The 18010-nt window shown below is 39.6% G+C and overlaps 1 protein-coding gene across 3 annotated transcripts in view; it reads right to left on the bottom strand.

Moving 5' to 3' along the window:
• Positions 1-18010, bottom strand: part of LOC120406133 (bifunctional heparan sulfate N-deacetylase/N-sulfotransferase 3) — a 107373-nt gene that overhangs the window by 22530 nt on the left and 66833 nt on the right. For all 3 annotated transcript variants that reach the window (XR_005599106.1, XM_039540474.1, XM_039540475.1), the window contains 2 exons: positions 3431-3613; positions 704-800 (listed from right to left, as the gene is read on the bottom strand). Coding sequence is in view for 2 of the 3 variants with exons in the window: in XM_039540474.1 (XP_039396408.1) it covers positions 704-800; positions 3431-3613 (280 nt within the window). In the remaining variant the exon portion in view is untranslated. The remainder of the gene's footprint in view (positions 1-703; positions 801-3430; positions 3614-18010) is intronic.

Below are 18010 nucleotides of genomic sequence, written 5' to 3'. Positions count from 1 at the left end.
CATCACTGTTGATGATACACCTATTAATGTTTTTAAAACTTGATTTTAAAAACAAATTATTGTATCTGTGCTGAAGTTGTCACAAAAAAGATTGACTTAAACTCCAGCCACTTAAACTCTTGTTAGATATATTAACAGTAGGTGGTTGGTGGCATATGAAAGGGAGTAGATAAAAAAATGTGCCATTTTCTGATCACAAAGAGAAGCAACTATAAATTAAATGAATAAAGTCCTGCAGCCTTACAATTCTACCTGTCCTGTAGGGATTTCCTGACTTGCAGTGTAAATTCCACTGAATAACACTGACTTGCTGTAAACAAGACACACTTTTCTTGTAGGACAGGTTGAAGCTTGGGGGCCATGGGACTGTGTACATGTGTTGAAAAATTACTGCCTTTCCTCTCTCAGCTTTGATAAAATCCTGTCAATCACTCAGTCACCACTTGATCTGTTTATCAGAGTGTTAATCACATCACTTCTCAGTTAAACCCAATGAAAAATCTAACACTCTCCACTACAACTACATTGTCTATGTAACGTTTTTATCACTTACATTATCCAAGGTACAATAATGTCAGAAAATAAAAAGTGCTATCAGATAATCAAGGTTTATACAAAGCTCGGAGTGATTAAAACTGATTCTCTATTGTAATAATTTGAATTTGCATATCACCAGACTCATTAAAATGCTATAAACTCTCACCAGTTTTCTGGGGTCCTATAACCAGGAATTTTGGTAATCGATCACAGGTTTTTTCTTTAGACCAGATATCTCTGTGCCGCTTGTCATCACAGGGATTCTAAGTGGGACAAAAGCAATATCTGAGAATTTTATTTGTAATTTTTTGTTCAGTTTTTGCCCTAGATACATAAATCTCCAGGAGCTATCGGTCTACAATAAATTGTAGTAGGAAACATTATCTGCTCCTTTATTATGGATACCAATATGCTATGTGACAAATTCTGATCTCACTTACAGTGGTGTAAATGGATTTACTCAAGATCTACAATGTAACAGAGAACAGCCGCTCTGAATTCATCTCTGTGTAAAGAGGAACGTTCAAGCAACTGTATTCAAAAAATGTTGTTTTCACTGTGATCTCCTATGTATATAGCCATCCAAGTTCAAAACAGACATTGGTTTAACAGACAAATCCATTCCTGGTGCTTACATTCAGTGGAATTATGCCCGGGGTGAATCTGGTCCATTGTACTTTAGATGTAAGAACCATTCAAAATGAGCAATTTGATCACTTGCATAAAAATGGAATTGTACTTAAATCACTAACGAAGTTCTCTAATTGCCAATTCATTCTCTTTTACCCTTATATAACAGCTAAGACCCTAAGACGGGCTGCAGTTTTTAAAATGAATGAATGGCTGATTACAGCTTTCAAACTTTGTTTTGATCCTCTGCATTCACATGTAGGTATCCAGAATTTCTGTGCATCTCCAACTGGCATGAAGAGTGTATGCTCAGCCTACCACACTCTTCAAAGTAAAAAATAGCGTGCAAAAATACTTTCATACTAGGGTTCATTTTGCCACCAGTTTCATATATGGGCATAAGGTGGCACCTAGTACTCTCACTAAATAAAGGAGATGTCAAAATACTGCTTGTGTACGCAGATCGGTCTTAGTTCTGCTGCTTAGCAATATATACCTGACAGGAAGAGGAAATCAGACTTCTTTTAGGCTATTTTTTTTAAAAAGAATCTTCTGGATTACACCAGCAAAACTAACAAATATGCTGGTAATATAATTTAGTGCAAATCTTTTAAAGCAGAAGTAAGGAACTTCCTATGAACTGTATGCAAACAAACTGCAACACTGTCAGTACTTTTTATTCAAAATTATTTGCAATTTTTTTCAATAAATAATTCTAAATCTGCAGGTCATTCAGGTACAGTACATTGCAAATTTATGAAATTCATGCTCAGTTTGTTACATAAGTCACATGGCATTGTTTTTGTTCTGATTAGATGTTTTATTTAACTAAACAACAGCAGTGTGAATTTCAAGCTGTGTATTAAAGTATTACATTTTAAATTTGACACTCACACTTATTGATTAGGCATGTAATTCAAAATCCACTATTGGAAAACATTTGAGTGGTCATGTTTAAATTGTGCTTTTTTGAGGATATTTGCTTTAGTAAAGCTTGTCCTTAGGAATATTCTTGCAAAGCCAACCAAAAAGGGGTAGGATCACACTGAAAGTGAATTCGTTTGTCAGAATGAATATTCAGAGACAATTTTCTACAATATTTGGGCAGCTTTAGTTTTAATGTGTAAGATTAGTTCAACATTAAAGAAAAATATTACACTGGCATAATTGAATTGTCACCAATTTTGTGCACAAGCAATGCTGCAATGTTCAATAGGTCCATCATTTGTTTTTCTGTATCTTCAGTGACCGTGGTGTAATGATTAGGTGATTCACTGAATATGTGTCAGTTCCAGGGTCAGTGCAGACTGCAGCATATGGTAGTCACATCCTGATATTTTCAGTTTGCTCACTTTTAAGTAAAATAATTAAATCAATGGAGTTGATACAATCGATAAATTAGGCCCAGTATTGGTAAATTTCTTCCTTGGCCAGTTCCCATCCTTTTTGTGAATTACTTTTTAATCTATTTCTAGTAGGCCAGTCATACTAGAACAGGGTTTGGCAACCTATGGCACGTGAGCCGAAGACAGCACGCAAGCTGATTTTCAGTGGCACTCACACTGCCCAGGTCCTGGCCACCGGTCCAGGGGACTCTGCATTTTAATTTAATTTTAAATGAGGCTTCTTAAACATTTAAAAACCTTATTTACTTTACATACAACAATAGTTTAGTTATATATTATAGACTTATAGAAAGAGACCTTCTAAAAACGTTAAAATGTATTACTGGCACGTGAAACCTTAAATTAGAGTGAATAAATGAAGACTCGGCACACCACTTCTGAAAGGTGGCCGACCCCTGTACTAGTGTCTAGGCACCAGTGAGCCTTAATCCTCTCTCCAGTTAGTAGGATACACTCCTCTGCTACTGCACATGGCAAGAGATGCAATTTTCTTAATGGCAAAATATCAATTATTTTTAAAAGATGTTTAAGTTGCTTCATTCCTGTCAGTTACAAAATAACCCAAGATATGGGAGGAATTACACAATAAAGTCTTTACTGTATTTGTAAATATCAGGTGCAGTCAGCAATAAAATGAGAAACAAATTCCTAACATCTTTAAATTGTTCTCTCTTTTTAAATGCAGATTAAGACAATCTGTTAATGACAGAAGAAAACAATTACCTTAATCTTTAAAATTCAGCAGGTGATTATGAAACTATTAAGTATCACCATTTTGTTTGATGGGAAGTTAAAACAAAATTCTTCACAAACAAGACAAAAATATTCTCTGTTCATCTCTTCTTTTATAATCCTACCTGCCAGAGAGGGTCCTTCTGCTCAGGAAAGAGCTCAAAGTACTTGTGAGCCAGCTGGACTGGAGGCAGAGTTTGCAGTTTCAGGTTGGTCCAGCTCTGAACAAAGTTGGCTAGATTCACAAAGGTATACAACCCCAGGCGATCATTCCCATAGTTGGACAAATGGGTCATGAAGATGCTGATCTTTAAAAATAAAATAAAATGAAGTACATGTTCTCTTATTGTGTCACTAGATGGCAGTGCAGCCATAACAAAGTTTGTTTTTGACTGCTACTTCCATTTAGAACTGCCAGTAGTTTTGTTCACATAGGAAGTATCAGAGGGGTAGCCGTGTTAGTCTGGATCTGTAAAAGCAGCCAAGAGTCTTGTGGTACCTTATAGACTAACAGACGTTTTGGAGCATGAGCTTTCGTGGGTGAATACCCACTTCGTCGGATGCATGTATTCACCCACGAAAGCTCATGCTCCAAAATGTCTGTTAGTCTATAAGGTGCCACAAGACTCTTTGCTGCTTTCACATAGGAAGAGAGTCTACCACCAGCCTCACTAAACAGAATTTTTCTCCTTAAGTGGACCTACTGAAATCAAAGGGACTATTTATGGAGTAAGGCACTACTCAATGTGAGAAAGTGGTGAATACTTTTACCAAATTGTAGATGGGCAAAGGAGTGGCATTGCAAAAATAGCACACACATGTACCTCTTAATGTGAAATATACATGCAGCAGGGGCTAGAAACAAACAAAAAATCTGGATGTTATTTTAAAGGAAGAGTGAGTACTTGGAGAACAAGAGGATATCAGACCTTTAGTGTTATAAATACCGTGATCCAAATGTTATTATTTAAGCTGTACATTATTAAGGGAGAGAACTCATCTTCCTATGTGCCTGTAAAGCACCCTACCATACCACTGGTGTTATATAAAAATAAGAGATTGATAGTTTTGGAAACTGTGAGCGCTTTGAGGGCAGACAGCCTAATTAACTGGCCTAAATTCTCAAAAACGATTATTTGATGTATTAAATCCTTTGACAATGTCCAACTGCTTATTAGAGATATTTTGTCAAACAATAAGCACATCGTCAAATTAGAAATGGGTGGGGGCATTTTCTTGCAGCAAATCAGAAAATTTTCAAATAATTTTGTATGAAATATTTGCAATGAAAATTTTTGCTTGATTTCCTAAGAGCTGATGAATTTGCTTGTAATTTGCTTTCCTAAGGCTTGATCATGCAGCTGTTACTCAGATGAGTATTCTGAGCTGAGGTCATTAGACTCAACAGTGTTCTCAGAACCCAGAAGGAACAGAGGGTGCTCTAGTCCACAAGATTCCACAGGAATTCCTCATAGGAAGCACCCATAATCTCATAGGATCACATCCTTAGGCGACACCTCTGTGGGATTGTCTGAGTAAAGACTACTCATGTGGGTAAGAGGTTACAAGATCAGGCCCATATGTAGATGCAGTTCCTCAACTGAGGCCTACAGGAGTTGCACTCATGAATAGGAGGTGCAATATTGGGTGCCCAAATACCATGTTGATGAGCACAGTATAAATATACAGCCATACAAAGGCTAGGGCTCACTAGGAGTATTCATGTAAGGGCTGCAAAATCAGAACTCAATTTGCAAAATATTTCATTTTCACAATATGAAAAATAGTTTTTCACTGATTCTGCCTTGTGCTCACAGAATAACTTGCAGTTCCCTGCCCTTTAGAAGAGTGAAATTCCCACCCATTGTTTTTGAAAAACCAGTGCAAAGCCACATTCTACAGCCTCGCTTCTATGAGAAATTTAACAGTGTTTCAAAAACTCTTCTAATCCTGCTTGTAGATTCATTTCTGTTCTGTTGACAGTGAAACTTGCAATGAGCCCTCTTCTTAACAAAAGACATTTCCAGTGAATGATTCTAAAACCACTTCAGAAACTAATGTTACTGCTTTGTGTGAAGGAATTCAAATCTTAAAGAAACAAAAGGGGAGGGGGAGGGAGAACAGTGTAAGAAGCTGACCTTGTATTGTTTCGGTTTCAAAGTATTTTAAAACACTGTGGCTTTGTCAGACACACAATATTTTTAAAGCTTAGCATTTCTAGTTTTGTAATTCTACCTGAACATTATGCAACATTTGCAATAAGCGAATGCATTGTTTCACAGAATATTTGTTTGAGTGTCATTTTGTGACACCTCTGGCCTTGTGACTCAAGCCTGGGGTTTCATTTTGTGCTACTTCAGAAGGATAAGGAGATACACTGAGAGATAATTTATTAGCAATTTCCTTTTTAAGCTAGGACAGTAACATTTTGTAATAGATGGCAATATTCCCTTTAGGCAAGGCATAATGCATAGTTTTGCCAAATGTGTAACCTTTTCAAATGTCCTTTATTATTTTTAGTTCTGAAAGCATGAGCAGACCAGCAACAGGACTGTTGTGCTCAACAAAGATATAATTGGAATGTTTCCACAAAAATGTTGCTTGCTTTCTTGGCAGCTTCTCTCTTTTCTACACCTGTACTGACCTCTGACATTTATAATGTCAGTTCATCTCCTGGCAATTCCTTACCTGTCACAACTTCAGCACTGCACTGGAAGAAAAAAGGAAGAGAACTTGAAAAGGTTATTAGTTCAGGGAAAATATGTATTATTCTTTCCCTGAAGGGAATATCACTATAATTTTAAGAATGTTATAGAGTGGAGGTTAAAAAAATGGGCTGAATAGATCATAATAAATCATCTTCAATATATGAAGCACTGTCAATGAGGGGGAAAAATGTCCACAGAGATGTCAATTTGAGTTTTGCCATCATTCTTACACTATAAATACCTTGTGAGTAAATATTTACAACAAAAGAGAGATGACCAAATACCAGTTTAAAACTCAGATTACTAAAACTTTACAGAAAGCCATATTTATTGTTATCAAATACATGAAATATATAACATCTTTATATGACAGACGGTGTCTTCTTTACTTCTATAACTAAATCCAATGTATTACTAATTACCTGATATTTTCTGTCAGGGAAAATTTAAACAGTAGTTTCCCCCACATTTATAGATATTCTTCAAGTGAGCAGTTATTAAAGTCATTGCCAGTCCCACCGCCTGTTGAATAAGGCCCATAAGTAGGGCCCTACCAAATTCACAGTCATGAAAAACACGTCACAGACTGCGAAATCTGGCCTCCCCCCTATGAAATCTGGTCTTTTGTGTGCTTTTACCCTACACTATACAGATTTCATGGGGGAGACCAATGTTTCTCAAATTGTGGGTTCTGATCCAAAAGGGAGTTGCAGGGGGGGCTGCAAGGTTATTTTAGGGGGGTCACGGGATTGCCACCCTTACTTCTGTTCTGCCTTCAGAGCTGGGTGGCTGGAGAGTGGCAGCTGCTGACTGAGGGCCCAGCGCTGTAGGCAGCAGCGCAGAGGTTAAGTGTGGCAATACCATACTATGTCATCTTCACATCTGTGCTGCCTTCAGAGCTGGGCTCCCAGCTAGCCACTGCCACTGCCACTCTCTGGCCACCCAGCTCTGTAGAAAGGGGGATGAAGGCTCCGCCACTGCCAGCAGCATCGCAGAAGTAAGCGTAGGAGTATCGCACCCCCCCAACTCTTTTTGGGTCAGGACCCCTACAGTTACAACACTGTGAAATTCCAGTTTAAATAGCTGAAATCATGAAATTTATTAGTTTAAAAATCCTCTGACCGCGCAATTGATGAAAATGACTGTGAATTTGGTAGGGACCTACCCATCAGTATTTGTGAAAATGTAAAATAATGACTCCATCTTGTGCTACATTGAAAATAAAGAAAAATTAGTGACCTAGGGCTCAAGACACCAGTGTATCTGATCTGAGTGCTGCACAGAACTGGAAGTAAGGGGTGGCAATTGCCCCCTCCCCTATATTGGGGCTTGCTACGAGTCAGTGCAGCCCCCTGCACAGGTCAGATCAGCATGTCGGTTGCCTGAGTCTATGTCCATCTACAAAAGGTCCCTGTAGGCCATTCTGGCAACCATGAACAGGTGGAGTGTAGCAGTGTTCCGGCAACACTCATTTCCTTGGGAACAAACCTGATCTGCATCATGCACCAGGGGCTTCTAGGAGAGGTGAAGCAGAGCCAGATATGCAAACTCTATACCTGCCAGGGAACTTTTGTCTACGTTGGGGGAATTCTCTGTGGGTGATCTACAGCACCCTTGTGGCCACTTTGAGAATCACAATCTGGTTCCTGCTCCCCCCTTGCTGAAGTGATGAGCACCAGCCCTTTTGGTAGCTTACATTTCCCTTCACACTGGCTCAGGTGCACAGGCTGGCATGTTGCAGGGCACAGCCAAGACTCTGCCTATTTCCCACTTCTGCCTTCCCACACACCTGTGCATAAAGGGGAATAGCTGTCCAGCAAGGTGCTGGCAATGTGGAGAGCCAAGGCAAAGGAGGCTCCTTATGCCTCCTGACTTCTATTCCTGGGCATGCCGTCTCATCACTGGGTACTGATCATTATTATTTTTCTTGCTTGTTGAGTTTTATTTTGATGAATTATTTTTTTCCATGACCACAATGCCCCAAACTCTAGTGTAGCAAGTTTTAACAAAAGGGAATGCTTTCTTTTTCCATCCTAGGTAATAATTACTATGTTGTTAGCAAATATGTTGTAGTAAAATTTATTCTCTCGAAAAGCCACACCACTAATTGGGAGATCTAACTGGAACATATGTGAGTTTTAGGGAGGCTAAATCCAGCAACTCACATAATTTGTGCTATAATCCTGCCCCAATAATCTTGCACCTCTGAGCAATCCCAAGAGATATAAATGAAGCTTCATCTATTTCTCCATCCCCTTCTTTAAAGTGAACCAGCTCTGAATGAATTCCTGTTTACTCTAACCTGCCTGCATTTTAGTCTGTGTCCTTCAGTGAAAACATCCTATTTTAGTCTATTCTATCAAACCCTCTTATGGCATCTCAGCATTGTCTGTATTTCAGTACAAGCAGGTTCACCCTTCTTAGCCTTTCCTCATAAAGAAACTATCATCTTGGTTGCACTTCACTGCACTCTCTCCATGGGATTTAATATCCATCATAAGGGGACTGAAACTGAATAGAGACAATCTTTAAAATGATAGTTTGGGACTAAACCTGGCCTTTGGGCAGCAATTCCTTTCTTGCTCCCACCCCTCTCTGAATCACAGTGGCAAAGGTGCCCTCCTCTGTTCTATTTCCGCACAGGAGCCCTCTGGGTAGCTGTATAATCAGCTCCTTTCGGCTTTTCGTCATCATCTCCCTTTTCTTTCCTCCACAGAATAAGAGTGGCAAAAGTGTTCTCTCTGTTCTTCTCTCCTTCCAAACCCTCGAGGTAGCTGATCAGAAGTTCCTTTTGGCTTCTGGTTGGTGCTGAAGAAATGAAGGGAAACGGGACAAGCATCCCAAAGATACAGCTTTTATCTTTTTGAATGCAATTCTGCTTTACTTATTGTGATGGAAATTACTTTGTTACAACAGTTCTTCCCAGCTGGGTGCAACAGCTTGTAGGACAATAATTATCATTTAGCTTGTGATTGGGTCTCTACTATTAAATGACACATGCAAGAAAAAGATGAACTGAAATGCTCTAATTTATCCACCAAGAACAAATAATTTACATAAAATGAAAACACTAAAAAAATATCATGCTTCCAGAGAAAGAGAAACTTTATTTTAAAGTAGAGATTTTAATAAATATCTATTAATTCAAAACAACATTGTTGTACCTATTAACAATGAGAAAGTGAGGAAATTCTTAGCTGAGATTCCACAACATTCATACAGGCAGAAGTTTTTCTGAGAAAAGTAGAGTAGCTCCCTTCCTACATGCATTCTGCCTTCCATTCAACAAACTTTGGGGACCCCTCAGTGTTGTTGGTTTTAGGGATGTGTGTGTGAGCACTCCCTTATCCTTCTGTGCCCTGTTTCCACTTTCTTGCCTCAATCATCCTCTCCCTTCAGAAAGGAGAGGGGACCACATCAAGGAACACTGCAATAGGGGAGAAGTTTACCATGATAAGTAGTGTAGGTCCTGGGGCTTGTTCAATTATTGTGAATAACTGATAGGGAGGGAAGGAGAGAGTCTGGCTGGCTTGAGTAGGGATACTGGAGTGGAGTTTGTGAATTTTCCCATTGTGCAAACATCCTCCTCCAGGTCTGTAAAACATACCAAACCTCAATCTCAATTTGAGCATATTCAAATTTTGATACAAATATTTTGCTTAGGTCTAGTTTAGGCCCACTATTCTTCCTGCAATCTGTACACACAAATAACTCCCATTGACTTCAGTAGGAGTTACTTACACACAGGACTGTTGGATGCGGCTGCAGTTAGTTAAGTAACAATAACACAGGAATAAAGAGCAAGTAAACTGTATAACGAAGTTCTCACTATTTTTATATTTTGGACCTGGGACCAGATTAGCCATAAGAGAAAAGGCTGACATTTCTCCTGGATTAGGCACTGCTGTCATCTCTGAGCAAATTTAACTTTAATTGACTCATTTTCTTATTGTTAAACCATTCACTTACATATTTTTGTTATGGGCACAATTTTGCACTCAAATCCATGTCATATGTTGTGCACCAATATACAAGAGCAGAATTAAGGGTTTATAATTCAATACAGTAAATTCAGTACTTTAAAAAATATGATTGATGATTAATTATTCTCTCTCTGTTAGGTGCTAGAAGGAGATGCATTACAAGTTTAATATATTGCTGTTATTTTAGCTGCTGAACAAATGTTTACAAGCCACAAGTATATGTCTAACTCTCAGACCACCTATTTTCCAATTAATTTTGCATTGTGTACACTGTGTTTGCAGTTCTGATATTGTCTCCATATTTCTCAGAAGAGTTCAGTTTCAGGTACTCAGAGACTCTAACAGCTGTTCTTGCTTTATTAGACTCACAAAATGACAGAATAATGAATTAGGTTGCAGTCTCTCTCTCTATATATATTTTAAATTGGTTAAGAGACATTCCTTTTTGAGCTGTGTGGCAAAAGTTGTACAGCATTGTCTCACAGCTGCCACTGACTTGTCTATTTGTAAAGATCCAATTAGTTTAATTTAACTTACACAGTGGAATGTATTTTCTCCACAAAACCTACTAGAATCCTGGAACATTTATTAAAATAATACAATTACATATCTGGTCTAGTGGATGAAGAACTGGACTGAGTCAGGAAATCTGAGTTTTATATTGAGCTTTATCACACATTTCTTCTGTGACCTTGGGTAAGTCACTTAACTCCTCTGTTGCAGTTTCCCAGTTTGGGTCCAAGAAGAATTTCTGTTCCTAAACTCACGGGAGCTCAGAAATGCTGCCATAAGCATTATTGGAAGCACAAGGGATTCCAAAATGGGCAGGAAGGGATGGGGAAGAGGTGAGGCTATTGCCCGGCCTTCCTCTACACCATCCTGTGGAGCAGGAGTAGCATGTAGAGTAGAATCAACATGCAGAGAGCAGACTGTGTTCCATAAAGGGGTGTAATAGGAGGTGTACTGCCCCATGCATGTCAGAGAGCTCTGGAAGGAACCTGCATCTCAATGCTCCTTCTGGGGCAATGTGGGCTGTGCCTAACAGGTACACTCTAGCTTACAGATATTGCACAAAGCAGTTAATGGACTGGAGGATCTGACCCTGAATGCCTTTACTATTATATCTGCTTCAGAAGTTCCAAAAAGTTAACTATTCACAAGGCCCACATTAAGAAATAGCAGGATCCACTGGCTCTAATACACATTCTCATTTTCTGTGCTAAAGATGGTAATTTCTCCCTTGTTGCAAGTCAATTAGCTTAATAATAGTTCTACTTGCTATAACATGGGAAAGGTGGACAATGAAGGAAAATAATACTTAGAGTTCAGTGCACAGCAAATTATAGTTATTTTAGGGTGAATCAGATGTGGGGCTTAAACCACTGACAATCTCGCTTCTTGCGTCAGTTGTGCTGTAACCATAGACAGAACACATACGTGCAATATATTATTTTCAATGTAGGTACGTCTACCACTGCAGTGCTTTCAATGGGGTACCTTTCCACAGTGCATTTTCCTTCCTCCCTTAGATCGAAAGACATATAATGTCTTTTGATGAAGTGCATATAAGTGCATGTATTACACTTTTTTGGGGTGGGTGTGGGGTGAGAGCAGGGTAGGGTAGGGGTGGGATCTAAAAGGATTTCCCCAGTCATGATTTCCTCAGTAAGGATTGATGGACATCTTGTGGGATGACAAACCTCCTGAGTGGTATCTATCCAAAACAATTTGAATTACTGTGTAAGAAGTTATTTTAGTGTCAATCCTGCTAGGTGCAGAATGCTTTCTGGAAAGCACTGAGAACCCTCAACTCTCACTGACATCAATGAGAAATGAGAACATTCACTACTTTGCTGGACTCCGTCCTTGTTGAGCTGTATAGTTTTATATTAAGAACATTTGGGCCTAATAAATGGCTCATATTTTAGGCCTGGTCTACACCGGGGGGGGGGGGGGAGGGGGTGTTGGCCGATGAAAGATACGCAACTTGAGCTACGGGAATACCATAGCTGAAGTTGATGTATCTTATTTCGACTTACCTCCAGTCCTCACGGCGCGGGATCGATGGCCACGGCTCCCCCATCGATGCCGCTACCGCCGCTCGCTCTGGTGGAGTTCCAGAGTTGACGGGAGCATGTTCGGGGATGGATATATCGTGTCTAGACGAGACACAATATATCGATCCCCGATAAATCGATCGCTACCCGCCGATACGGCGGGTAGTCTGGACGCACCCTTAGAATATTTCTCTCTGCTAGGTTCCCAGGCTGATTTCAGGATTTAGCAAGTAAACCAAATAGATTAAAAAAGTGAAATAAGCTCGTCTTGTAATAAATTCCAATCTGTTGATGGGAAACTGATGCAGATGAATACAGCACATTTCAATAAATTTCATCTGCTGAGGAAATATGCATTTTATTTTTTTTAATTTATAATTTATGTCTACAGTGAACAGATGTGGAATAGTCTGCCCTCCATGAAGGTCTCACCTGAATCCCTAAGAATTAAAAATTGGCTTCAAACCTGAACCATGATATTTTATATTACAACCACATTTTTTGTTAGCATTAGCTATTATAACTTTGAACATTCTTGTCATCCTGTTAAATCACCAATCCCTTTTTGAATCTTGCTAAATGTTATATGAAAACTTATTTCCTTTTATCATTTTTGAATTTTCTACCTTTTAACTGAATTGAATATTCCCTTGTTCTTGTGTCATGAGCCAGGGAAAACAGAACCTTCTGATCTATCTTTCTAGACAATTCATTGTTTCATATACTTTTATCAGGTTCTCTTTTATTCATCTCCTTTCTTAAATAAACATCCGAAACTTTTCAATCTCTCTTCAAATTAGATTCTTTCCATGACCATGGTCATTCTTGTCACTGTTCTCTTATCTGCTTCTAATTCTGCAATATTCTTTTTTGAGATAGAGTGACATGTACTGCAAACATTATTCCAGATTAGGCCATACTACTGCTTATATAATGTAATTATATTTTCAGTATTATTCTACAGTCTGTTCCTTAGGCATCCCAATATCTTAAATCATAATGAATATGCACATACATTCCAGCTCCTCTGAAGAGAATGACAAAACTCCCATTGACTTCCATAGTGCAAAACTAGACCCATGGTCAAATTATCTGTTTGGAGAATAAAGTCCACTGCACATCCTAATGTACAAACTTACATATGTGTACTAAACACTTTGAAACATCTCTGTTACCATATCTTCTCATTACTGGCATACAAACAGAAGTCCATAATAGAGACTTTGGAATCAAATTAATACAAATAAATCATGATCTATTTTACAAGTCACTGTGCTGATACTCCTGGCCACTATGCAGCATGGACAGGAGCTAACACTCAGTTATGTCATGAAATCGAGCAGGGAAGCTGATGGCATCGCAGACCCAGAGACAAATGAGCATTATGGAACACATTTCTCTGCCACTCTGTAGTCATCATCAGACCCTTTATACAAGCAAGTGCTGCACTGCTCATTGGGGCTCTGCATTAATTTGGGGACTTAACCAGACAACAGTTGCTCTAGGCAGCACAGAAGCCCATATATTTTATTACAGAAAATACAACTCCTCTATAATGTTCTTTATAGGTTCTTATACTGTGCTCATCACTATAGTATCTGAACATCTTCCAGTAGTTCATTAAGCAATGTGAATACACATCCCTCATGTGTTGTTTGTTCTCTTATCTTCTCTCCAAGGGGAGAAGTGGACTGTCTTGTTTAGGTTTAGGGATTTTTTTTTTAATATACATGTTGCTACATATTTATGTCAGATAAGGCAAAGTCAAAAAAATACGCCTTGCAATTGAAACAGAAAGTGGAGAGGTCTGTGATGGTCCTTAGTTCTTGTGGGAATTCATTCCACAGTCTCAGACCGGCCTCTGAGAAGTTCTCTTGCACAGACTAACTTTATTCTTGTTGTAGAGTGCTCCATTGTGCCAGAGAAGCGAAGTTATTAACCACTGTTTTCATCCCAGAGTTTTAGGTTGTCTTGCAGCTATCCTAAACGCAGTTCATGAAGTGTCTTGAAGATAATGACAGAGACCTTGAACTTAAATTGATATTCTGTGGGAAGCCAGCATAGAGAGTAAAGGACAGGTTTGATGTGCTCACAGTAGCCTGTATTACTGAGAGGACGTACTGCTGAGTTCTATACCATTTGGAGTTTCCTAAACTCTGAAGGCCCAGATATATCACATTGCTGTAATTCAGCTGAGAAGTGACAAAGGCATGAATAACTGAGACCACGTCATCATCCAATAGGATAGGATAGAGTCTCTTTGCCAATGGGAGATGACAGAAAGCTTTATTTGTACAGGCTATAATGTGAGAGCTTATTACGAGTAAGGAATCCAGAAGTGCTCATAATCTACAGACTGACTTGACCAATTGTGGGTGTGTACCCTCAAGGAGACTGCACCATGGATGCAAACCCTTCACAATGCTTTCCTCTGCTTAACCTCTGTCTTCCTTGGGTTCAGCTTTAGCTAACTTTTCTTCATGCATGAGCTGATCTTGCCCAAGCAGAGGCTATCTTGGTGGTAGTGGTCTGATCATATGTGGTGAAGGTAGAATTGTGTGTCATTTGCACATTGCTGGCATTTGAGTCCATGTCGTCTGACCAGTTCAGTTAGTGTAGTTGCTTGTAGATGCTGAAAAAGACTGGAGAGAGAATTGATCCTCATGGGACTCTATAAGTGAGGGTTCTAATAGTGGAAATGCAGTTTTCCATTATTACTCGTTAGGTGCATCCCTCCAGGAAGGACTCAAACCATTTTAGCTCATTACTCTGGACTTCTGCCACCTCTGTCAGGCCAGACCAGGGGCGGCTCTAGCCATTTCGCCGCCCCAAGCACAGTGGCATGCCGCGGGGGGCGCTCTGCCGGTCGCTGGTCCCGCGGCTCCGGTAGACTTCCTAAAGACGTGCCTGCAGATGCTCCACTGAAACCGTGGGACCAGCGGACCCTCCGCAGGCACGTCTGCGGGAGGTCCACCGGAGCCGCCTGCCGCCCTCCCGGTGACCTGCAGAGCGCCCCCCGTGGCATGCCGCCCCTGGACAAGAAAGAAGTATTGCCGAGTCAACAATGTTAAATGCTACAGAGAAGTCTAGGTGGGAGAAGACTACCTGTCTGCCCTCCCTCTAGGAACACCAGGAGATCATCCATCAGTGCCACTGAAGTGGTTTCAGTCCCATGTCCTTGCCTGAATCCTGATTTGCCTGGTGTAGATTGTTAGCTTCAGTTAAATTAGCTTGTAGTCGGCCTTCTCTGCAAGCTTGCTCAGCAATGGGAGGTTTGACACTGGGTGTTAGCTGGCTAGAAGCAATATATTCTGGCTAGGTTTCTTCAGTGCTAGTCAGACTATTGTGTGTTTGAAGGAGGATGGGAAGATTCTCTCTCTGAATGAGACATGGTTTATTTTAATCAGGAGTGGCACCTGTGGTTCATTAATCAGGAGTGGCACCTCTCTTTCAATAGCCAGGACAGGCATGGATCAGATTCACAAGTCTTCGGTCAAGATGCCTTTAGGGTTCCAGAATTATTTGATGAGTGGGTGCACTGACCTCTAAGAATGTAGGTGGGCTGTCAGTTGGTGGCTATTAGTGGAGCGGATATAAGCTGCTTGAGAAGGCTTGCTGAATGTGTGTGATCTTTTCAGCGAAGCAAGATGACAGTTCTTCACAGTACTTGGTGCTCTGTTCTGATGCAGGTTGTAGGCACTCAGGATTGATGAAGTACATTATCACCCTGGATAGCTCCTTGAGCAGGATTTGGCAGCTTCAATGGAGGCTGATAGGAAGGTTCTCTTGGCCTGTAATACAGACTCTGCATTGGCTTTGAGAATTCATGATGTTTGAGCCTGGAAATCTACATCAGGTGCTCTCTCAATTTAAACTCCTCCACTTACATATACAAACAGTCTTGTCACATGTGCTCCACTTCACTTGTTAATAAAAGCATTGACTATGATGGACGTAGGTTAGTAGTATGGATGTATGTCCATAATATCCACAGTGTTTTGTATGTGGGCAAGAGAAAAACAGAAGGAGACAGAGAAACGTTCACCTAGATTTATATCAAAGGTGTGTTTGTATGTTCAATTCTGCTTGGCCCTTGGATCTAATTACTCTCAAACTGGCCCACGGCTAGTAATAGTGTCTTCTTGTCATGTTTTATTAGTAAATCCTACAAAAAATGATACTGCTGATGGCAGTATACTATATCTACCTGATGGTTATATATAATTCAAAATCTAAATGCTCACTTTTTTTCCATCGTTCACAAGATACCCTTAGGAGATTGGTAGCATTTCATTCTTTGAGACACTGTTCCTACTAATCCAGAATATTCATTTAATATTGCAGACAAAGATGGATGAATCAGGCTTTCATTGAAGGGTCTAACAATTTTACCAGACACAGATACTTAACTGAAATATTTTTGATGCCATTACAGATACAGTATGCCTAGAAATTGCACTAGTTTATTTAGTTTTTATGGAATCATTTGGGATTTTAAAAACATTTTTGGTTAAATTAATGCAAATTAATAATTTTTTTAAAAAGAACACCAACATTTTCTTCCCTAAAAGTTTCTTAGGGCCACATTTTGCCATTTTCATGGTGAGTATTACTTTACCCTGTGAGGTGCAAATGGTTAATCCATTAAAGCATTGGTCTTGTAAACCAAAGACTGAAGACTACAATCTTCCTAAAGTAATCAAAAGAGAAGGCTCCAAACCTTCATCCCCGGTCCCCAAAACCGGAATCTTTATTAAACTACCTTTTGGCAACCGCCAAAACCTATATTATTCTCCCGTGACCAACAGAGAAGAAATCCACACTACCTGGCATGCACCCGTAAATGTTTATTGTCTGACTGCGTAAACAGAGGTAGAGGGCAAACAGCACTTTAATTCGGTCCTTCTTTTTGATATGTTCAGTAGGTTCACATTTCCTTATACTAGTGGTTCTCATACTGTGCTTTGTGGACAGATTACTTGCAGGTCATTTGGTGCTTGCATCTCCTCCTGCTCCCAGCTGTTTCCACAAAATCAAGGTTCTTTGTAAGGAAGGGGTTGTAAACCTATTGAAGCAGCTGAATACAAAGAGGAGGATCCAATCTATATGGCCCCACTTGGAGCCACTTCTACATAAAAGGAGAACAAGGAGAGGAAATAGGAGTAATCCTCAGAAACGAGAGACCGATGACTAAACAGAGTTTCCAGCTGGAGAGATGACTAATGACATCTGACACCACTTTGTCTTACATATAAGTAAGAATAAGAGCCATTAGATCTGAGGTCTCTTTCTAGTTCTGCCATGTGGCATTGGGCAAGTCACATAACCTCTGTGTGCCTCAGTTTTCTGATCAGCAAATGAGAAAAATAATATTCGTATACTAATAATACAGGCCTGTTGTGAGGCTTGATTCATTAATTTTTATGAAACATTGTGCTAGATCCTCAGCTGCTGTAAACTGGCCCAAGTCCACTGACATTAATGAGAATCTGACCCTTTGAGATCTTCAGCAGTAGAAATGTAAAGTATTATTAAAAAGTAGGCAATGAGTTATAAAACTATTCAGTCTCCTTTCACAGTTAGGTAGCAGTTAAGCACTCAATGCTTTATAAACATAATGGGCATTGCTGCCAAGGTCTTTCTACAGCCACTATCAGATCACAATTCAACCAGCAGGCTAGGGATATAAATCCATACAAAATAAATACAGAGGTTTGCAGACCACAAGATTAGCTACTTTGGTACATTAGCTCTTATGTTCCACATAAAAAGTAAGTAGCAGAGATCGTTTGCAGAACAGGATTTCCTGTGTAGACTGATGCTTTTCTTACCTGCAGGGCTAGTGAATTGAGAATGCCCTGGGAAAATGGCACTAATACAGGTTCTCATATGTCAAAAGCTTACAGATTCACATATGGTACTGTTTTTTGTGGTTCATTCTGTACTTGTGGTTGTTT

Source organism: Mauremys reevesii, linkage group 5 (assembly GCF_016161935.1).
Source record: "Mauremys reevesii isolate NIE-2019 linkage group 5, ASM1616193v1, whole genome shotgun sequence".
Classification (NCBI taxonomy): Eukaryota; Metazoa; Chordata; order Testudines; family Geoemydidae; genus Mauremys; species Mauremys reevesii.
The sequence above is the reverse complement of the archived record's forward strand: the minus strand, read 5'-3'. Positions and strand labels throughout refer to the sequence as shown.